This window comes from Fundulus heteroclitus, chromosome 5 (genome assembly GCF_011125445.2).
Source record: "Fundulus heteroclitus isolate FHET01 chromosome 5, MU-UCD_Fhet_4.1, whole genome shotgun sequence".
Taxonomy (NCBI): Eukaryota; Metazoa; Chordata; class Actinopteri; order Cyprinodontiformes; family Fundulidae; genus Fundulus; species Fundulus heteroclitus.
This window is the reverse complement of record NC_046365.1, coordinates 22,034,492-22,057,814: the sequence shown is the minus strand read 5'-3', so window position 1 is coordinate 22,057,814 and position 23,323 is coordinate 22,034,492. Positions and strand designations below refer to the sequence as shown.

The 23,323-nt window shown below is 42.0% G+C and overlaps 1 protein-coding gene across 1 annotated transcript in view; it reads left to right on the top strand.

Moving 5' to 3' along the window:
* dok7 (docking protein 7) overlaps positions 1–23,323 on the top strand; it is a 30,630-nt gene that overhangs the window by 510 nt on the left and 6,797 nt on the right. The window contains exons 3-8 of the mRNA XM_021320274.2: positions 481–563; positions 2,232–2,382; positions 5,047–5,247; positions 15,270–15,389; positions 19,616–19,723; positions 20,104–21,014. Coding sequence (XP_021175949.2) covers positions 481–563; positions 2,232–2,382; positions 5,047–5,247; positions 15,270–15,389; positions 19,616–19,723; positions 20,104–21,014 — 1,574 coding nt within the window. The remainder of the gene's footprint in view (positions 1–480; positions 564–2,231; positions 2,383–5,046; positions 5,248–15,269; positions 15,390–19,615; positions 19,724–20,103; positions 21,015–23,323) is intronic.

The following is a 23,323-nucleotide window of genomic DNA, read 5'->3' as shown; positions in this document are numbered from 1 at the left end:
ACCGATTGTGTGTCTCTCTGATCGATTCCGATTTGTTTTTAAAATGCCAGCTGGTTTCAGTGTAATTATTTCATTTAGCAAAAACCATAAGCTTCTCTAAAGTGTTGAGCTAAAAGCCAGTTCAGTACGTTGCACTCTTTTGAGTGGAGAATAATACGGGATGTCGTGAGGACAGGCTGCGGGTCTTTTTAGCGCAGATAGACACGTGGCCCCTGCTTGTGTCCTTGAAGAAATTGGCAGAAGTGGTGGGAATAATCTGAGCTCCTTCGCTGCTCTTAAGTGTGCATTGCGCCATGTGAGCATATGTGTAGCTCAGCTTTTACTTTCAGCTGTGCAAGTAGATCAGCTGCCGCTTTGCTTTTTATATGGCGGATATGCATGGCGTAGACTGGCTTTCGGCAAGCCCAGTCATCGCATATTGAATACAGAAATACAAGAACAAGTCAGTGGTCTTGTAAAGTTTGTCTGTGTTTCCCTTAGACTGTTTGACTTTACTCGTGTGTAAAGAGAAGAGGAAAGGGAAAAGCAGCGGAAACAAGGAGAGGCTCAATGTAACGCTGGAGGTATGTTCAGCAGCAGAAAGAAAAGCCTCACGCCATCTGATTCTCTGGTTAAGGATTTCTTGCAGCTCTTCTTTTTTTTTGTATTTTAGACACAACCTGTTTTCTGCCTTGATAAACAATAGAGTTTGAGGAAATGTGAAGATACCCCCTCTGATGGTTTAGGACAAGGCATAGAAAAAAGGAAAGGTTTCAGAAACATGTGGGGGAGGAGTCAAGTGTTGGAGTCTAATCCTAAAAAATACTTGTGTTAAATATAAGCCTTCCTATGGAAAATAGAAAATGTATACCAAAACTACATAAGATTTGTGGCACAATGGTGATCCAGATAATAAAGCAGTATTAGTTGACATTAATTCTATGAAACCTTTATTATCTTTAAACTGAGATCTCATTTATTTATAGCTTTGTAAAAGTATTTACACTGTCACGTTATGACCACAAAAGGCAATGTTTTTTTTATTAGTTTTACGTGATAGACCAACACAAAGTAGCGTGTAACATGTTGAGCATTTCTTTTACACATAAAAATTGAAAAGCTTTGGCACGCAGCTGTTTCCAGTTCCTTTGACCCAAAACTTCTCAGAGACACATCTTGCTGTGCTTACAGCTGCAAGTCTTCTGAGGTATGTCTCTACAAGCTTTCAACATATTTTTACTAAAAACCTATGCCCATACCTCTGTAAAACAGCTCAGGTTCAGGCCGTTACGGTAGAGAACATCTGTGAACACGATTTTTAAACTTTTTCTACAGTAAATCGGTTCTAATCTTGCCTGCAAGATGAATTCTCTAGGTATTTGTGCGTTCACAAACACATGAGAGTCCATCTTTTTTCCGCTTCGACGTCAGCCGTTTGTGTCTGAACCAGAAACGGTTCGGCCCAATCACGTTGCAGCATTGGGGTTTAAGGCGGGACATAATGGTGCAACGAAAGCAAGAGCGGCTGAGCCCACAGCCGAACCAAAATAATCATGGCAGCGCAAATCAAATTTCTTCAGATATTCATTCAACAGCATCTTTCCACTTGACACAAAGGCTAGATCTATGAAGTGGATCTCTTGGCTTCTTCTCTGACTGCCTTTCTTAGCCGGTCGATCAGCTTACTTAGACTTGTCTTTTAAGATTAGCAGTTGTGCCATATTCTTTCCATTTTCAGATGACAATTAAAATTCTCTGCAACTGTCCCCTCTGTCAGTCTGTAGTCTTCCTTGGTCTTCATGATGTTGGTTTTATTTAGAAGTTTCAGAGTAAAGGTAACTAAGTACATTAAGATTTTAGTTTAAGAAACATTTTGAAAACTGCCATTTTCCTTCCACATCATAAGTACGTTCTCCTTTGTGTTGGTGTGTTGGTTTACCACAAAAGGTCCTGATAAAATACATGAAGGTTCTTGGCTGTAAAGTCATATAATGTAGAAAAAAAGTTCAAGGGGTAAAAATACTTTTGCAAAACGCTGGATGTTGGTTTAGTGCTTTAGTCTCACGCTTATGACTAGAATAGAAACCTATCCAGATCATGTCGAAAAGGGACCGGAGTTTAGTTTGTGGAAACCATAAGAATAATTAGCTGTGATTTCAAATGTATCATCAGCAAACCAAAACACCTACAACTGGAAGGAGGAGGTGGTCAATGTGATCCGAAGTCTTACTGTCATTCACTCCATCTTCTAGGGGATTTGTGGTGTGGAGCCAGGGCCCGGGTATGACGGCGTACCCTACACTCTCTCCATCCTCTGCCTGACAAGAACTCTTATCTTGGGTTTTAAAAACAGAGACGCCCTGCTGGCCTGGGACGCCCGGATCCGCTACAGCCTGGGTGAAGGTCGGTGGCCCGCCCTCAAAACGAACAACACATACCTGCCTTGTTATTCTAGGAATCATTGCCCTGTAAGACTTTATGGACATTTATTAAAAAAGGAGACGCTACAGAAACCTACATGAAGATGCAAGTGTAAAATGTTGTTTGTGATGCAGAGGAGTTACTGCACTGCAAAAACAGAACTAAAAGTAAGTGAAATTTTCTTGAAATCATTGTAATTTCCTTGATTAGAGCAGGTAAATAAGACTATTTGCCAATGGAATAAGATTTTTGCACTTAAAATAGGAACAATTCATCTCCATCGTCTTATTTCAAGTGCAGGATGTCTAATTATGTTATTTTAGAGATGAATTGTTCCTGTTTTAAGTGCAAAAATCTCATTCTATTGTCAAATAGTCTTATCTACCTGCTCAAATCAAGAAAAAATACCCTTATTTCAAGAAATTTTTTACTTATTTTTAGTTCCCTTTTTGCAGTGTGGGATCAAAAATATCCCTCTCAGATTCAAAGGAATTCATATTACTAAAAAAATGACATTAAATAGTCAGTATTTGTGATGGAAACAAAAACGGCTGTCGTAACAGGGGTCAAGGCAACGTTATCTGTACTCAGAAAGTGCTCTAGGCGTAGAGATATAGATTAAAAAAAGTACACAATAGTACTATCAAAATACTGTCGATAAAATACAGAGTAAAACCCACTATATCAAAACAGTACAAAAAGACTGGGTCAATAAATAATTAAATAAATAGATTAGGAAGGCTGTGCCTAATTTAAAAAGATGAGTGTGTAGTCTACAGATAGCCTTAAGTGTTGTTCAGGGTCTTAATAGCCGAAGGAACAAAACTGCCTCTGTACGTTTTGGTTTTACCTGCAGGCATTTAAACTTGCGGCCTGATGGGAGAGGCAGGAATTCACAGTGCAGTGGGTGGGATCCGTCTTCTAGGATGGACCCCACTAGCCTCTGTAGCCGCCTGGTGTAAAGGTCCTAGGTTGAGCTGTGGCTCTCCAATGAACCTACTGGCCCACCTCACAATCTGATTCAGCGAGGTTTTATTTTTTTAGGGGTAGGTTGCTGAACCAGGACACCAGGCTAAAGGAAAGTACAGATTCAATGAAGCATCTGTAAAACACAGTGAGCATCTTTCTGTAGATATATGGAAGGAGGACAGTTTCCTTAGACAATTTAGGCACTGGTTCGCCTTTTTTCTAAACTGCCTCACAGTTTGCCTCAAAACGTAGTTTGCTGTCAATGATGGTCCCAAGGTTTTTATAGTTGTCTACACACTCCATGGTCTGACCATTTTTACTGGTTGGTTCTTTAACCCTGGCAGTTTTCTAAAGTCTACATACATATTTTTGTTTTGGAAATGTTCATCTGCAGGAAGGAGCGCTCACACCAATCTACAAAATCCTGGACGACTGGGCTGTGGCCCGTCTCATTAACAATGACATCTACGTACTTTAAAATGAATCCTACCCTTGTCGAGGATAAACTAGAGAAGTTTGAGGGAGACAACTTGTTAGGCTCATCTGCGGTTTTCTTTCAACGCTGTTTTTTAGCTGCTGTTCACTGTCAGGGAAGCAAGCCCCTCTCGCTCAGACAGCTTAACACGAACACAGTGAACATCAGATGAACATCAGATGAACAGCCTTTTTATTCCTGGACTCATAGTTGCACAGACAATTTATTCCAGATAAAAAAAGCACCATGTTGAGATTCTGCTGCATCCTTGAGAGTCAAAGGTTTGGCATCATGGTGAAAAATTGTGAACCTCTTGGGTTTAATGTGAGAAATGTGAAACAGAGAAACTACCCACCTGGCGACGGTCGTGAGGATAAAAATGCGCACGAAGTCAGAAGTAGGAGCACAACAGAGCAGACTAGTTTGTGACGTTTTAGAAAGGCGACAGCAGCTCAACGACTCGTTTCAATCAGTGTCAGTAGGACACCGACTCTGAATGCAGAACGAGTCTTGAAGCAGATGGGCTGCAGCGGCAGAAGAGCCCGCCGGCTAGGAATAGGAGAGCGAGGCTACAGTTCACACAGACGGACCAAAACTGATTAGAAAAATGTTGCCTGCTGCACCATTCGTATGGCGGAGTCAGGGTTTGACATAAACAGCGCGGATGTGACATGTGGATCCATCCAGCCTTGTGTCAACAATTTAGCCTGGTGATGGCGGAGTAATAATGTGGGGAAAACTTTCTCTCATCCTCTTAATACCAATTAAGCACAATTTAGCCACCACGGCCTACCTGCTGCTGACCATATCCATCCCTTTATGTCCTCAGGAGTCCTATCATCTGATGGTGATTTTCAGCAGGATAAGGCACCATGTCTTGAATCCTCTCAACATAAAAAATGTCCATGAGCCAGATGTATGCCATCACCATAAACAGAGCTGTGACAAATTAAGGCCAGCAGGGCCCAAAGACCCGTTTAATCATCGTTAGCTCAACCTTCAGTTGCACAGCACACAGATGTTTATTTTTTTTTTCCCCATTCCTATGTGTTTTAAACTGAGAGCCGTTTTTAGCTCCACCACAGTTGTTTTGTGGCTCCTTTTCTTAAAGATTAATGACTCTTTTCGTCAGCCAGAACCTATTATGACTTGACGAGAACATGAAAAGTCGAGGGTTGGTCTTTTCAAACTTTTTCGTTCAGTCCACAGGTTCTTTGTCGGCGTTGAACCGGGCACCAAACTGGAAAGTGGGCCGGCCACCCTTCATCTGTGCAACAACCTGTTGGTGCTCAGCAGAGGCCTGCCTCCGGGTGTAATCGGCCACTGGAAGCTGTCGGCGCTGCGTCGATACGGCGCCGTTCCCAATGGCTTTGTGTTTGAGGGAGGGACTCGCTGCGGATTCTGTAAGTAATCACTGTCTGGAAGTTTTTCTTAATTATCAGCTTGTACTAGTGGCAGATGGTTACGATAAGAGAAGTGAGTTAGATCAACTAGCAATCTAGATCTAAAGGGTACTAAAGTCACGTACTACGACTTTACGGATTTCTACGCCAGTAGCTCACTATGGTTGCGTAGAAAGGATTTCTGGTTCAATTATTTTGGCTTAATTATATTTTATTTCAGTGTTTTACACTTTGTTTTTGCTCTCTTTGCTTGTAAACAAAGAGCTTTTGTGTATATCTACAACAACACCACATGTGCAGAAGTGCGATATTGCACATGTGTACAATATGAGAAGCAATGAAGCCAAAAAAATATATATACAATGTTATAATGATGTTATAATGAATAAATACAGTCATGAGTATTTAATTCTTACCTGTGAAGGTAATTCCAGTAGATCTGGTTTATGCTGTGGATTGTTTGGTACAAATTCAGCCAACACTTCTATGAGGCATCTGCTCCTCTTCCAATATGGCTGCGACGTCTGTGCGCTATTCACAGCTGAACAAGGCGTCTTGTATACACGTCCGTGATGGAGTCGGGGGAGTCAGCAACACCCAGCAGAGGTGCGAAAAGAAAGCGATAACCTGACCCTGTAGCTCTGGTCGGTCTTTGACCACGATGAGCTGTCACTTTACTGTGAGGCACAGCAGGACGGGCTCCTGGCTCTTATGGTGGATTCACATCCGAACACAATTTCCCCGAAAAAGTCGTCACAATTGCGTATTTTCACTTGCTTGACGTATCGGCAGCTATGCGCGTGGCAGGCGACAAGCCAGAGAAACAGCAGTACAATGGCGCCATCTAGGGACGCTTTCACTCACCTGCCACTCCAGCCTCACCACTCACTCTTCTGCTGGCTTTCTCCTCTCTGGACTCGTCTCAGTAATAATAATAGTACAACTCAGGCGAACCGCAGACCGACACCGTCAGCTTGTCTTCCATGTTGAATGAAAGCAGCTTTGTCTCCGCTGCAGTCCTTCACACCACGTCACAGACACACCCAGTTCCTCATTGGTTGTCGCGTCGGCTTCGCTGTAATCTCCAAAATCACGCTTGTGGCATAGAGACGCGTCTGTTGCATCGCTTTGCGTCGCATCGCTCCAGTGTTGCACCTGTGCGTAGGGATATCATGTAAACGTTTGGGCCTTCGCTGTGAACGCACCTTCACAGTGGCTGCGTCATTTGTCGCCATCTTGCTCTCTGATAGTTCCTCGGTGCAGCCGGCAGACGGAACAACAACGTTTGTGTCCGCTGATGGAGCCAGGTGCAAACGTGTTTTCTGGCTCAAAGGGGACTAAGTAAAGTCTATCAGGATAAACGCGTAGCGTATGTTGCTTTATTTGAAGACGTGTTTTCTTTTAATGGTCAAAATTCGTGACTATCCGCTTTTAACGTCTGGTTACACAGAGGAATATACGTGTAAACGTTTGACTTAAACAGCCGAGCGTTCCTGAAAGCATCTGCAAAGATTTCTGAAGAAGGTTTGGTCTTTGTTTGCATGTAAATGGAGATATATAATGCCCTCCCGATCTTTAGCAAGAACTTCTGCACAAGCTGCAAGAAAAAAGGAAGCATGGCGAGCAAAACAACGGGCAGTAATCTCTTCCCATAAATTCCACTCTGTATGATTTATCTCTGCAGTTTCCAGCTGCAAACTGTTGAATTAATGAGGACGCTGTAGTCCCTGCACAGATAATCAGAGCAGCGAGGATGCAGAGGGGTCCAGCACTTAGCTTGGCAACAATCATGGTGCAAAAAGCACTTCTTGCGGTCCTGTAGCTGTCTGCCAGTTACCACGTGTGGGACCTTTGTAAATGTTTCTAGATAAAAGGTTATGGCTCTCATATTTTTTGGGGAATTTAGGATGCACCACTCTTTAAAGGTATGGTCATATATTTTTAGCACCGTTAACGTTGGTGAAGACTGTATGAACTTTTAACCAATACAGTCTGGTGTGCGTTTAAGACAGAGATGTGCAACTTTTAGTGTCCTTGCAAATACTGCAGTCATTTAAGGAAGGTCTTTTTAAGCAGGGGGACGTCTAAAACATGCTGGAAAACCGGCCTAGGTGCAGTGAAGCTATTACCAGGCTGTGGATAATCAGAACACCTGTAATGCCGACATGATCACGTCTAGAGGGTTTTTCTGCTGTTTTTGTGGACTTCAAACGCTAAGTTGAACCTATAAAAGGACCTCTGATGACAGCGCAAATTACTATCTCTGGTGCTTTTCTTGTTTACAAAACCATCTTTGTTGGTATTAATTGTTTCAGTTTTCAAAGTCTGCAGCAGCTCCCGAGGAACAAAGCTGCTGTTTTTTATTGTCTAAATACTTTTTTAGCTTGTGTTTTTTTTTTTTTTTGAAGGTCATTCATCCTCTTTTCACATTGTTTGTTCACGTGCCGTTGAAGTGTTTCTCCGTCGTTGTACACAGCTAAAAGAAGTGTCCTTTATTTTTTTCTGTTTTTGCTTTACCAGCGTTAATTGATTGTCTGGCACGCTGCTAGGTGTTATCTCTGTGAAGCTGCTGTTGTACTACATCAATTACTTGCGTGTTATTGTCTTTCCTTCTGAAAAAGGCGCTTCTCAGACGAGGGAGTTTTACTTGATTTGAATCATCTTCATCTGTACATAAAGTTCACCTGGTTAATATAAAATTGCAACAGTTGAAAGTTATTTGGAACTTGATATCAGTGATTTAAAATTTTGGCTACAAAGCTTAAAGTATCGGGTTTAAAGACAACGATCATCTGCGGCTCTTTTTAGCAGCTGTTGGCTCTTTTTTGTTTTCAACATTATAACTCTTAAACTCCAGGGAAGCTCAAACTTGTAAAGCTGCTTATCACTTAGTGTACTTACCTAGAAATCACAAGCAATAGACGTTTTCTGAATTAGGTTTTAAATAACAAACAGTTGGATTTACAGTCATGAGAAATGGGACATTTTGAATACCACTTTATGCAAATATGCTTGAAAAACACAGGCTTTCATCGGATGACATGATTTAATTTACCTGTTAATCTGAAGTTAGCTGTGTACACTATAAACTTTTGGATGTTGTTGGGAAAACTGCACCAACTGTCCACTTAAATAATTAAAATTCAAGGAAAGAACAAAACAGCTTGTTAAACTATTTTATAAATATTTGATATACAAATTAAAGCCTTATGTTGTGTAAATATAACTCCACCCCACCCTTAACTTCCAGAAAGCTGTCACAGCACCAATCAACAGACAGTAGAGCGAATAATTTATATTGCAGCCATTTTCACAGTTACACATTCCATGTCAGAAATGTCTTTCTGTGTCCACCAAAGCCTGTTGCGAATGTTGTTTTTGCCGGGGTCCCAGTATCTTCTGAATGTCAAACTGATGCTGGGCATGAATGTGAAGAATGACAAGCAGCTTTATGTATTTTGAGTGGGACTGAAGTACTGTTGAAGTTTCAAAATATGGGGAACCCTGAGTTGCTAACATCTGTACAAATGGACTGTTTTATTTTGGGTCCCCTGATAGAATATGAGCATTATTCTCATTGTTCTAGAGATTTTAGAAAAGTGTTTTCACGTTCGCAATGCCCGTGTTTTCCAGCGAGGGAGTTTTAAGAGTGAGCGAACACGAGAATAACCATGAGGTTTTCAGGCTCCTGTTACAATGTTCTCATGAGAGACGTCTATAAATACCAGCACTGGACTCTCGGCCAATCACAGACAGCCTTGTGGCTTCGGGTGCAACCGCAGAGTCCGTCTTCTTTTCATCAGCATATTACCCAGCAGACACGGGGGCAGCAGCCTGAGGCCCTCTCGGCACGGTTGGCAGAAGGGGAGAGTGACAGAGGCAGAAACGTGTCAGTCGAGTCTGAAAGTAACATTCCTCGCATAACATCCAGGTGGTGTTAGTTGGCATGTTAACTTGCATATCTTGAGTAAAGACTTCGCAATCTAACAGTAATAAGTTGTTATATAGTGTTGACATGGACATATCTCCTCTTTGTGCACTTTGGAAGTCGTGATTAAATGATCACCGTTAACGTAACACTGTTACACGACCAGTTCATCGTATTCGGCCTGAAACCATGAGCAGAGAATAACTTTTCCCAACTGCAGCCTAAAATTTTCAGTTTCCATTAGTTGTTTAATAAATGCACTGTTTTCTGAAAGGCTCCAAAAGGTGGGAAATAAACTGGCTCAGAGTTCTTTTATTATAATGCATTTTGTTCCACAGCTGTTTAATTTCCCTCGGGGCCTCATTTGCTCCGACAAAACCAGTAAGCGAGTCTCTCCGTCATCGCTGCACTTTGTGTTGCAGCTGGCCTTTTTTTTTAAAAATGTCCGCAACTGAGAAGCTGTGGTCCCTCCATGCGAGAATGAAGATGATGCCAATGTGACATCACCATCGCATATATTGCAATGGAGACATGCAAACACATACAGGCACTCCCTGACAGCGAGTCAGCCAGTTCCTTGCGACAGCCGTACTGTAAAGGGTCTTTCTGACATGTTCTTCTGGTAGTGCGGTCATATTCAAATACTCTACGGGATTGCTAAAATCAGGTCACGATACATATTTCTGCACTTTTAAAAGTATTTATCCTGCACAGTTCAACTGAAAAACCAATCTGTTGGAGGGGGGATAAAGTAAAAAGCAAAAAAATAAATAAATCCATAATCAGCCAGTCGCAGTAGTGTGCAAACCCCTAACGTTTGATCATGTTATTAAAAGTTTTGATTCTGTTTCAGAGTTCAGTCTCCCAGAGGTCACACAGGCTGTCAATAAGTGACTCGGATAAACATGAAATGCAATCCAGTGATGATAATAGGACTTTTTCCAGCTATTTATTCATTTCCTTGCTTTGGCCAAAGGTCTTAGAGAGGTTAAAAATAAGGGATGCAAATTATTTTTCATATGTATCAGTCAGGTGAAGAGTTAAAAAAAAAAGTTTTACAGCATAATAAATATGTATGACACAGTGAAAACAGTTATTAATATTTGGAGAAAATAAATCTCTCTTCTTTTGCTGTGTGAAAGAATAAGAACGGTTCCAAGACTCCAGGAAAACAATTCACAAAACCCTGTGGGAGAATGCAAATAAATATTAATATTCCAAAAGTATGTTTGGCACAAAAGCAAAACTCAGCTTCACCCAATTTACACTTTACTCAAAGTCAAACATTAATTTCAGTTTATTTGTAAAGCGCCAATTCACCCCAGGTGTCCTCAAGGCATGGTGTGAATATATGGTGAATTCACTCCAGTCATGTAGGCAGGTTAAGATTCAGTAAAAACATTTCATTCATTATTCCAATTCAATGATGTAATGCGGCCAAGTTCAGTTTATTACGGCAATTGGTAAAGAAGAAACCTATTTAAGGAAACCCAACCAACTGCATCTAGTCTTTACCTTCGCTGCATTTCCTCAAACCGAGCATGCTTGTGGTGACAGTGGGAAGGAAAATTCCCACCTTAACAGTAAGAAACCTCCAACTGAACCAGGATCAGTGAGATCGGCCATCCGCCACTACCGACTGGGGGCTAGAGAAGACGGAGCAGACACAAAAAAGAGCACAGAAGCACTGATCCAGAGAGTGCATTCTATGTTAAAGAAAAAGAAGAAAGTTTATGGCAGCAGTGAAACCCTTTAGTAGCTTTATCTCGGACACAAGCACAGCTAAGATGTGAGCCAATAGTAAAATATCTGCAGAAAGACATCAAATGGGGCTGATTATTCCAGTCATTTGGCTGCAAACTAACTATGGCTTAATCAGAAGAAAAGTAGCATTTGAATAAATTAGTCCAGAACTAAATTTGTCATAAAATCTGAGGGGTTCACTGAAGAGAAATCCTCACTGTCTGGTAGATATTGCTACTTTCTAAAATAATTTTCACGTTTTATTACTTGGCTTTAATAGTTGAATCCATCCACCCATCCATCCATCCATCCATCCATCCATACGTTCTCAGGTGGAAGCCGAGTGAATATCCCCCGTGGTCATAGGGCAACAAGTGGGGTACACCCTGGACAGGTTGCAAGTTCTAATATTAGAATCAATAATCTTTATTATTACCACTGTGAATTATTATTATTTTTTTTTTTAGATGGACACCGGCTCAAGATGCGCACAGATAACATATAACATGTATACACAACAGACTTAATATTTACACCTTTTTAGAAGTGTGTGTATATATATATATATATATATATATATATATATATATATATATATATATATATATATATATATATATATATATATATATATATATATATATATATATATATATATATATATATATATATATATAAAATTAGATGAGTTGTTAGTACTGCCCAAGCATACTATCTGGGAAGCTTAAAGCGTGCAGAAATAGTCTTTTGGGATTGATAAGATTTGTATCCAAGTCAAAAGTCCATTATATGGTATTCTAAGGCAATATTGTTTGTTGCAAATGCTGGGGGTTAGTCAAAATGTAAATGTGCATTTGTTTTTCCAGTCACATAAACCCTGACCCACTGGGTGCAGATGGTGTTTAGCCTCTCCTAGATGTTTTCAGCTCACTGTTCTGTAATGACCTGATGAAAGTTTTCTGGGTTATGGGGTCCACATGTGCTCATTTCAACCCTGTAACACATAAAAGCTTTTAGCGCACACATGCTGACCCTATAATAAACAGTCCTTCTAAGAATCTGGGCAGCCATCAAGCTCTCTGGCCCAGATAAAAGCCATTTAAATCTTCCAAGCAAGGTTGGCAGCCTCTCCGTGTCCCTCAGCAGGTGTAAACACACATGCCACCTTTGGTAGTACATTGTTGCACGTGTGAGTTCGTTTCCCCTGTGTGTGTGTGTGTGTTATATTTAACATCATGCAGATAGTTAAATCCAACTAAGCCCCACTCTTGCCAGGTTTTATTAAAGTGTGAGTGACCCACAGAGGTTGCGATGTCTGACTGTCCACCTGCCTTTCTCTCACATTCTCCCTTTCTAATAAAGGTTTAAATGATTCTAAATGACACCAAAAGTTAAGCGTTGTTTAACGTATTTTTATTGTTAGATTATAATAAAACCCTGATTTTCTTAAGCTAAGCAAACATTTGATTAAAGCTCTTCCTACCACATTACAGACGACGTGCTGCCGTTCTGTTCCCCGTTTCTGTCTCACTCTGCAGCTGGAGTGACCTCCTGCGGTCCACATGCAGACATTTACATGCAGGTGGAATCCTCATCCATAGTTTTGACGGTTAAATCGTGACCCCTTCGTTTTTATTATTTTTATTTTACTCTTTAAAAAGCAACTAGGACACAAAAATAACACGCAATAACTCGTTTTAACCAAGTTTACTCAAAATGTGGAACGCACACACACACTAAGGGGTAACTATCGTGAGTCTTTTCTACAAGAAAACACTTGAATAATTCATATTTACAGCAGCCGATCACAAACTAAGATGTTTAATCTGACGTAAAACGAGTTAAACAGCTTGTTTGCTTATCCAAGAAGCACAATTCCTCGTCTGGTTGTTGATCTGCTGCTTCAGACACGAGTGTCCTGTGTGTGAACTGTGTGGTACGCTCCGTCTCTCACTCTCACGTTGTTCTTTGCCTCGAAGCCAAAACTCTTGTTACATGGTCTCCTTGCAAGGACTGTTTTGAACAGAAAAGCTTTTCTTCTCAATTTAATGAATCTCACCTTCACAGTGTAGCCGAGTCCTATGATAAAGTACCGTATCTTTTTATATAACACTGCAATATGCAGCTTTATATGTATTAGGCATATTTAAACAAGAAGTAAGCCAGTGTTTGTACAATAATAGCCTCTCAGATGACGATTGGCCCAGATGATGCATCATCCTTCCATATATGCTGCTCACTTCTCGGTTTTTAGAGTCATGGATATAAAATCTATTTTTGCTCTCAAAAAGTGGTTTAAATTTCCTGCGCTCACTGTTGGAGGACAAGAGCATTTTTTTAACCAAGTGAAATAAAATAAGGATTTATTTTAAAGACTTTGAGCCATCTTTTCCAGAGCATGTTAAGGGCACAATAAATTGAAACATATCTCAGGTTATCTATAGAAATTATAACCCAGCCCTGTTTAGTGTGCTTTAATCGGTTTGTTTGGGGAGGTGGGAACGGGCAATCGAACATTGATGCTGACCAAAAAAGTGAACTTGGGTCTCGGCTCGGTTAAAGTGAACTCTGGAATGGTTTGAGTGCATATAGGAATGCCAAGCTGACCAGAGGCAACTCCAAAAGCAGGAAGCGAATTATTGCACAGGGCAATCTGGGTAAATAATATTATAACTGAGGTATAATACTAATGAAAAAACTCGTATATTGTAAATACCTTGCTTGACATCTGTGTAAGCATGACTAAAGAGAAGAAAGCTTGATGCTCCACATTACTCCAGACTTTTTGAGTGGAGAAAGCTTCCTGGAGAGGAAGCGAAACGTCTTCAAACTACGGAAAACAAGTCCAGTTGCTTTGTTTTTTTACTTTTTTTGGAATGACTAAAGATAAACCTAGGATTATCCCTATTCTGCTCTATAAATTCCAAAAAAGTAAAAAAAAAAAAAACAACTGGACTTTTTCCCGAAGTTTGAAGACGTTTCCCTTCCTATCCAAAATGTCTTCAAACTTCGGGAAAAAGTCCAGTTGTTTTTGTTTTTTTACTTTTTTGGAATGACCATGAACTGGATGACTGAGAATCTTCACCATCATTCTGCTCTATTAAAGATTAATTTAACATTATCTCAAGTTGACATTATTGATGCTCGTCTTTATAATTTTTAATTTTAGTAGTAAAAATGCATTGATGATATACATTTATTGGAGACCGTATTTTGTCTTCCCAACTTGGTGTATTAAAACCTGTAGCTTTGTTGGACGAAAGAGCAGAAAACAGACTTCTCCAACAGATAAACCTATTTTTTTTTCTTCATATGTTATACGGTGCTTTTGTTCAAAATGTCTCAATGACATTATTTAAAAATTGTTCAGAGATGGAGCTTTGTGTTATTAACAAAAGCTATGGTAATCAGAAGACAGCCGCCTTCCATGGAGTTATTAGCGGATTGTCTGGTTTGCATTTCCTGGATTGAACTTTACTCGTAACCTGAAAGTCATTTTTCTCTATAACAATGTCAAAATGCGAATGTCAAAATGATCTCATTAAAAACATCCAACATCAGCATCATAGATTATTCTCTTTCATCCCAGATAAAACTCTAAAAACTGGTTATTACTGCCAATCTCCCGCATACTGAGACTTTTGCTGACGCGGAGCAGTTTTGCCATCTCAGTAAACTGAACAAATAATGGATCAAATAGATTTCCACCACATTAAAGCTGAGTGATGATTCAAGTGAGAAACTCAACTATTGAACTCTGAACTGTTGCATTTTGCTTTGAAAGCAAATTTTGATCGCCTTTTGATGCCATTTCAATAAAAAGTTTAGTGCGAAAATTAAAGTTATTGGATAGAGGCAAACTTCAAGACAACATTGCTGACTATAATAAACTGAGATGTTATTTGTTATATATTAAAAAAAAAAGATTCCCAGCTGATTTTCTTTGTTTTTACCACAAGCCAACTCAGTTTTAAAAGAGCAGCGGTGATATTTTTTATATCTTTAACCGAGCCGCTGACTTTATGGGTCCCTCTTTGGTTTGGTTTGATGCGATGCTTCCATGCATCATGATTTTTATTTTACTTTTCCTCTTATTTTTATTTTTCGTTGTTTTTTGCTGGCGTTTTCATTGACAGTTGGTGTTGCGTGGGCCGCAGCAGGCTGAGTGCAAGCTCATCCTTTATCAGAAAGGGTTGTTTCTTTCTCAAAAAACAGCCTCACCTTCCCAGCAGCCTCTGAAGCTCAGCGACTGTCATTTAGCTTTGTTTATAAAGAAATAAAAATGACTGAATGCTGTATCACTATATTTATACGTCTGCCACTCTTTGTACATTTTCCCTCTGTGTCCCAGGGGCTGGTGTTTTCTTCCTTTCCTGCTCAGAAGGGGAGCAGATAAGTTTCTTATTCGACTGCATCGTCAGAGGAATCGCCCCCAGCCGGGCGCTGCATGGCGTACCACCTGACCAGCCAGGTGAGCGATAACTCCTACGCCATGATACGAACTACTAACGGGATGAGTTTGAGCGTAAATTCTTGCAGCTGCTGCAGCAGATCTCAAAAAGTGCCCACATAAAATCCTTAAAATCCCCAGTGTCTTTGTGATGTGAGAATGGGCATAAATGGGACCTTGATGAATAATTTCAAAGTTCTTTCCACATTCACATAGGGTATCTCTTGCACTACCACAGAGAAACAAAACAAATCTGTTTGGCGGGGAAATGTAAAAAAAAAACAAAAGGAAAAAAAACAAAACAGTTGCAGAACAGTGATCCCCCAACGCCAGCCCAGCATTTCATGGCTTTCCAAGGGACTCGTTTGCAGCTGCTCTCATCGTCATAGTTATAATTTTAGGAGAGACAAGCAAAGTTTTGTTCACAAGCAACCACAGAAAAAAAGTCTATTACTCATCGCTCTACTTGCAAACAGAGGTGGGTTGAGTAGCCAAAAACTTTAATCGAGCAAGAGTAGCACAACAATATATTTTTACTCAAGTAAAAAGTTGCCAACCAAGAAATGACTCAAGAGTAAAAAGGTTTCAGGTAAGATAGCTGGTCAAATACTGAGTAAATAATCATAACATCTGATTTAATAATTAAAAATGTAAAGTAATTCTGGTATTTTATATAAAGGAATATATGAAAAATAACATAATTACAAAATAATGTATGCTTGGACTCGTTTTAATACAATAAATGAATAAAATCCCACCTTTCTAGACACCTGAGGTTTTGAGTCAAACATGCCAGTATTTGTAACTGTTCAGTTTCATCTACCTCAAGAGAAAGCGCCGTCAAAACCAAAGAAAATAAATCATGGAGCACGATGCTGCCACCACCATGTCTCTGCTCAACTCACTAGGTGAAGCACAATGCTGTTGTTTTTGTGCCAAACAAGCATATAATTAGGAATCGGTGCTCTAACTTAAAGTTTGGTGTCACCAGACCACAACACATCCTCACACAAGGCTTTAGGAGATTTCAGCCAAGCCTGGTTTTTTAATTTCAATAAAAAAGGCTTCTGATTTCAACCATACGCTCAAGTCCATCGTCACTCGTAGAAAAACAACTTATGCCGGCCAGCAATCCCTGCAGCTTCCTCAGTGTTGCTATCGACCTCCTAGCAGGATTTCTTTCTCATTGTCTTCCAGAAACGAATGGGAAACACCCAGTTTTGTAATGTTAATTGTTCCCATATTTTTTTTTTTTATCTAATTATTGCAGACTCTCTTCACTGTCCCTGGATAGATGGATAAGTGAATATAGATCATGAAACTCTTCTTTATTTGTCTTTTCCTGACTGATACATTAGGACGATGAGATCCTTTTGATCCCATAACATTTGTGCAAGCTGTGGCTTATTGCAAAAGATGCAAAAAGGTAAATGTCAAAAATTATAGTCCCCCACCCCTCCAGGTTAAACAGATTCACTATATCTGATACATTTGTACCAAATACAACTGAAATTAAATTAAAATATGCTTCTAAAACATCAGCTTGTGAGGGCACAGTTGTGCAACAAGATTAATGCATCTTTTTAATTTTCCTCTGACAGATTTTTTTTTCAGTTGAATCAGCCTCTCATTAAAAGCTGGGGCAAAAAACTCCTTTTCTCCCATAAAACCAGGTTTTTAACAGGTTAACAGGCCCTTTGACACTAAAGACCTTCAGTCACTTTGGTATTTGACTTGGTGTGTGACACGGGCCTGTTTAGCGCTCACGTGTAGCATTTGTGTCGAGGCGTCATGCAAACGGAAACGCAGCATGCCTCTACCCCCCCGTGTGTCAGCAGAGAGACCAAGGGGTCATGCTTCTGTGCGTGAGCGATGTGCAGCTGCAGCATATTGTAGATTTCACAGGAGAGCGCCTCAGGAGCTGACTGACACGTCACAACACTGGCATGGATGCAGCATCATGTTACATACGGGATTCATTTCCTGGTCCTGAGAGTTTACGCAGGCACGCTTGTTTTCGTGCTAAACTTGTTCTGAGCGTCTAATAAACACAACACAACGTGGTTCGTTTTGCTCAAAAGGTCTCAGGAGACATAAGACGTGCTGTTTTGTTGTTGCCGTCAAAACCGAAAAGCAACAGTTTATTTCTTTAGCCAGCGGTTTTGTTTGAAGTTAACGTAGAACTTGACTAGAAAAAGCGAAATAAAAAAAAAAAGCCCAAAAACATCTAGCCGGCGTAAATATGTAGCGTCCCCGCTACATTTATGTCGGCTGCGTCAGTTTCCTCTTAGCGCTGCATCGCTCTGTGCTGAGAAGAAGCTATAATTAGCAGGAAGCAGCGAAGCTAGCAGATGTTACCTGACCCCTCGCATAGCGTAGTGAAGAAACTTGGCCTGTGATCTTCAGCTGAAGCTGCAAGCCAGAGGCCCGGATCCAGGCTGTTGACACATACGCTCGCTCTGACCCGCCATAGCATGAGCTCAAAGGCCCACACCCCCACAGCACGCGCGTTTGTGAGGGATTACTTGTGTAATTAGCTGGCTTTTACTCTAGATTTTGCTCTAAATGAGTTGGTTAGTAGTGAGGACACCTGGGAGATGTCACATTTTCACTCGGTACTTCATTTAGACGCTCGCAGACAAACGTTTTACAAGAATGTTCTAATTAGTGCCACAGACGTCACAGCTTTAGGATTTACTTTTCTTTTTGAGACGCTTAACACTTTGTACAACAATTCATTCTCTTACCTAAAGAAGGAGAAGCTGTGAGACGGTAATAAGGCAGAGATGGTGTTAAACGTTGCCCTTCAAAGGACAGGAAGGTCCCAGTGGTGCTACTTTCCAGATAAGGATGGAAGAAGCATTTCAGCTAATAAAGCGTAAAAAAAATCTTACATGGGAAAATGTGTGTTTGGCTTTTTTTCTGTCTTCTCAGAACCAACAAGGTCAACTTATATTTTATATTCCTTCCCTTAGACCTTTTTTTAAGGGAATCAAACAGGTTTGGGATATAATCAAACTGACTTTTATCTGCCGCATTGTTTTGTGAAACAGGTGCACTGATGCATGCAGAGGCAGGAGTTTGTTGTAGTTAAACTCATCATAGCCTGTAAAGCCAATGTCAGAAAACTGCCGTAATACAGGCTACAAAAATCATTTAGCCTTATTAAATTTATGTTTGTGAATTTAACTTTAAAGTAGCGTGTGTGGTTGAAACATGCCTACCAACTTCACATTTTGCACAAAATTCATCATCTTTATCTACTTTTTCATGTGAGAGACTAACAGGACTTGGTGCATAAAAGCATGGAATAGAAGAAAAATGGTTTTCTAAAATGTTTCCAGAGAATCCAGTTGTGTTTGGCTCCCCTGAGTCGACCCTTGACAGAAACGTCTGCCCGTTGTTCTCAGACTGGACGGAGAGTGAACATGGATTCTCTGACCGCGCCACAGCATCGTGATGGAGCTCAGGCCTGGACACTGACTACGGCGTGGCTGTTCTCTGAGTTAAACCACTCCTTCGCGTTCAGCGATGTAGTCTCGCTGGAAGCTGATCCTCCAGCCTGGCTTCACCTCCACAGCTTCTAACCCAGGAGCCTCCAAATCAGGAGCTGTTGTCCTGCAACGTTTAGACGAATCCCCTGCCTCAACGCGTGAATCAAATGGCTTAATTAAAACCTCTGCATATCATCAGCTTGTGAGGAGGCCGGGCATTGAGCTGTAGGTTTGCTTTACGTGGAGCAGGGACGCATCTAAATGTTGCAGGACAGTAGCAGTCGAGGGCCCATCCTTGGAGTCCCCCACACCCAAACAGGTTCTCCCAGTGGCGAATGGCAGCGATAGTCTTCCTTAATGCAGAAAGTTTTGTGTTGAGACCGAAAAGATAAATCGGTCTCCTCAGACCGGAGCATCTTCTTCCACGTGTTTTTGTTGTGCCTCCTAGACGAGCTGCAGCAAACTTTCAACGGGATGACCCGTGGCTTCATTTCATCAGTGGCTTTCGTCTTGACGGTCTGCCGTAGAGGCCACATTTGTTGAGCGATCGACTCGAGGCGATCCGTGCAGTCCCTGTGCGAGAGCAGGAACCCAGCCTCCAGTCGATCCTATAAAAAAAATTAATAGCTCATCATCTAGAATACCGAATACCCAAATGAGAGTTACAAATCAGACGATTTTCTGTCACCGTCTAAGTCTAAGATCATGTCTTTTTTTTTTTTTTTTTTTTTTTTTTTGGTCCTTTCACTGCAGACCCAGATGCGGACCCTGCCTCTGCAGAGAAACGCATCAGCCAGGAGACCTCCGAGCTGGAGAAGAGGCTCAGCATGTTGTCTCAGTACAGTCTGGCCAGCAGCTCGTGTAAGTCTTGCCATAAACCTTCCACTGTGGGCGTGCACCAATCAGCACATCACTCATGACCGCTTCATGATCTGACATTTATTTGGTTCAGCATGTTGCTAATCTATTTACTTTAATCCCTCCTGAGCGTGTTGGAAGGTTTTTCTCAGAGTTGTGGCTGTATCAATGAGAAATGTGAAGAGGTCCCACAATTGATGCACGCTGACGGCCTCCAGAGGCTCAGCGGGGGTTTCAGGAGGTGAATCATAGATTCTTCAGTGTCAGCGCAGCCAGTCGCAGCCACTGAACCTCATCCTCCAGGACCGGCTGCTGGAAAAGGTTGACGCTCTCTGCTTACCAACCAGCTCATCCAGCTCTGTCGACTTTCTCCTCCCCTCCAGCCTCCACCTACAGCTGCAGCACCTCCGTAGCCGGGGACGACCGCAGCTTCTCCAGCTCCTCCTCCAGCCAGTCGGACGCCAGCTACGGCAGCAGGTTCCCCTTTTGGGTGGAGCAGTCGGTCCGATCGCACCTTTCCAGCGAGGCGGCGTCGAGCTCCTCCACGCTGACGGCCTTGACCCGCTCAGACGACGGACTGCACGGCGCTGCGAGGGAGGGCTCGGCGGGCCGTCGGTTGTCGGTGCAACGCCAGCCCTGGGGGCTCCACGACCGCGACCGGCAGAGCTCCTTGGACAGCGGCATCGGAATAGCGGCAGGCAGCCATTCGTCCTACTCTGGGAGCTATTCCTCGTGCAACGGGAGTCTGGACATGGCCAGTCAAGGAGGAGGAGAGGATAATGAGTCCGGGGCCAGCCCCTCTGCTCCTCTCCATCCCCCGTCTTCGCCTCCACCTGCTCCTCCTCCTCCAACGCCCCCATCATCCCCTTTAGAGCCCACGATCACCCTGGAGCCCCGCTGCCCCTCCAGATGTGCCCCCCAAACGCCTCGCAGGCACAGTGAGGAGTACCAGATCCCCAGCCTGCTCCGGCGGTGGTACGACACCCCCAGGAGTCTCCTTCAGGCCCTGACGCTGCGGGAACCCCCCGCTCAGAAAGCCCCCCAAGACCTGGGCAGCAAGACCGGCACGGGTGGAGGCGGAGGCGGAGGCGGAGGTCAGGAGCCGACGTTGATGAGAGGCCCCAGAAAGCCGAGGGCTCAGCGTCAGTGGATGATGCAGCGCTCGCTCTCCTGGGGCAGCGAGAGGGCCCCGCCCACGGACAGCGAGGAGAGGACCACGCCCACGGACAGCGAGGAGAGGACCCCGCCCAGGGCTCAGGGGGCCTCAGGCTGCCCGGCCCCCGCAGAGGCACAGGTACATTCTCCTTTCCTTGTTCAGACACTTTTCAGGTTTTTACCCGTATAAAAACCAGCCTTTTATTTCTTAGGAGGTGAACAAAAAAAAAAGAGGAGAATTTATGTAAGTAGGGTAGATGAGAATTATATGAACTTCTCAACAACTCTTGAGAATCAGTCTGAGTAAGGCAGGACGGGGAAAAGCCTTAAAAAGGCACATCAGAAAGAAATGGATGTATAAAGTGTTCAAGAGCCACTTCTAAAAGAGAAACAGCGCCCTGGACACATATTGAACTTCAGACTTTGCCACATTATAATCTGAAACTTCAGTGTATTTTATCAGGACTCTGTGATAGACGAACTCAGGGCAGAACATAATGGTGAGGACGGGGGGATGAAACACGGTTTTCAGATGGTTTGACAATTTCTACATTACATTTATATCCAGCCCCTCAGAGTCTGAACTTTCAGTTCAGTTGAAACATACTTTATTAATCCCAAAGGTAAATGAAATGCTGGTGTAACTCATATTATGCAGGTTTCTTTAACAGGTTGTTGTAGATGCTGATTGCTGCAGGCAGGAAGGATCTCCTGTAGCAGCCTGTCTTACAGCTGATCAGGAGAAGTCTCTGTTGTTGAACAATGGTCTGATGAAGAGGATGCTCATTGTCCTTAATGTTCTTCATTTTAATGAGAATCCTTCTTTGCTCAGTGTTCTCCAGAGGTTCTGTAAGAGTCCCCAGAACACTGCTGGCCTTCTTTATCAGCTTGTTGAGCTTCTTTAATTCAGTTGCTCTGATGCTGCCGCCCCAACAGATGATGCCAGAGGAGTTCACACGCTCCACAATAAGCCTTATAGAAGATCTGTAGCATCTTGCTGAAGACCCTGAAGGACATAAGCTTCCTCAGGAAGTACAGTCTGCTCTGTCCCTTCTTGTCGACAGCTTCTCAGCTGCATCTCCAGTCCAGTTTGTTGTGCAGATGAACACCGAAGTATTTATACTCCTCCACTTCTTCTCCCAGTATGGTAATTTCAATCTTTGCTGTAAGTCTCCCCTCTCTCTCTCTCAGCCCCTATCCCTGTCTGCTTACGCTCTTTAAAGACCCCTAGAGCAAAATAAAATAAAATAAACACCTCTTGCTTTTGGGTATTGTTTCTACCACTTTTGCACATCTAGTTTTGCCCCTGTTTTGTTTGGACAACAGCTCAGGCTCAGAGAGTCAGACTGGATGAAGAGTATTGGTGAACATCAATATTGAAGTCTCGCCACAGATTCTCAGTGGGATCTACTTTAGCCGGGCCTTGTTGTTTAGGGTCTTTGTCCTGCTGGGTAATGGACCTGTCTCCCATTCTCAGGTCTTTTTACAGCCTTTTACCAGTTTTCATCCAGGATAATGCTGTGTTCAGCTCCATCTCTCTCTCTAGCCAGCTTCCCTTTCACTGCTAAAACACTGTGTTTCCCAGTGGAGAGGATGCAATTCAGTGTTATTTTCAGCCACAAATAGCATTTGGGCCAAAAGTTGAATTTTGGTCTCCTCGCCCTGTCCCCACTCATGCCAGTCAGCTGCACAGGTTTAGTGGGATCAGAGTAAACGGGGCACAATAAATACACAATAGGCATTTCAGACATGTGTTTGAAAAAGCTTTGAAACAGTTTATAATATCCCTTCTTGTTTCTTTACAGTCTAATTTTTGTTGGTTTAGTGCAACAAAATACAATGTCTCTTGTGGTTGTAACGAGTTGAAGTAAATAAAAAAAGCTTAACAAGTTTGAATATTTTTCCAAAGCAACATAAAGTAGTGGTCTACTTTCTACTACTCTTTTAATTCATTGATACTTAGATTTTAATCCATAATAGTCGAAGAAGCCCCAGAGGTGAGATGTCTGAGAAACAAGAAATAAAAGCCAGCTGGTTTGTCTCCCAGCATCCAGGAAAACAAAAGGTCAAACTCATTCTTTTGGACCAAACAAGCTAAATCGTCTAATTAAACCCCCAGAATCGAACAGTGTGCTTTCATTGTGTCCTTTTCTTGCTATTTAGACCCAATCGTTTAATGCAAGTAGGAACACTGAAAGCTAAAGAGGTAAAGTCAGTCCACTGACAGTAAACCCGCATTAACAGATGAATTGCCTTAAACCGTTTTAGCAGTAAACACGTTGGAATATCAGAGCTGCAAACAGCTGTAAGAAAGCCAAAAGAGACAAAACATCTGTAAAGTGGTGGAAAGTGTGTGTGTGTGAGTGTGTGTACAGCTTGGCCAGCATTTAGTTCGATTTGGAGGTTTCAGGTTGTCCCATTGCTCCAAAGGACAAAATCATATGTGCA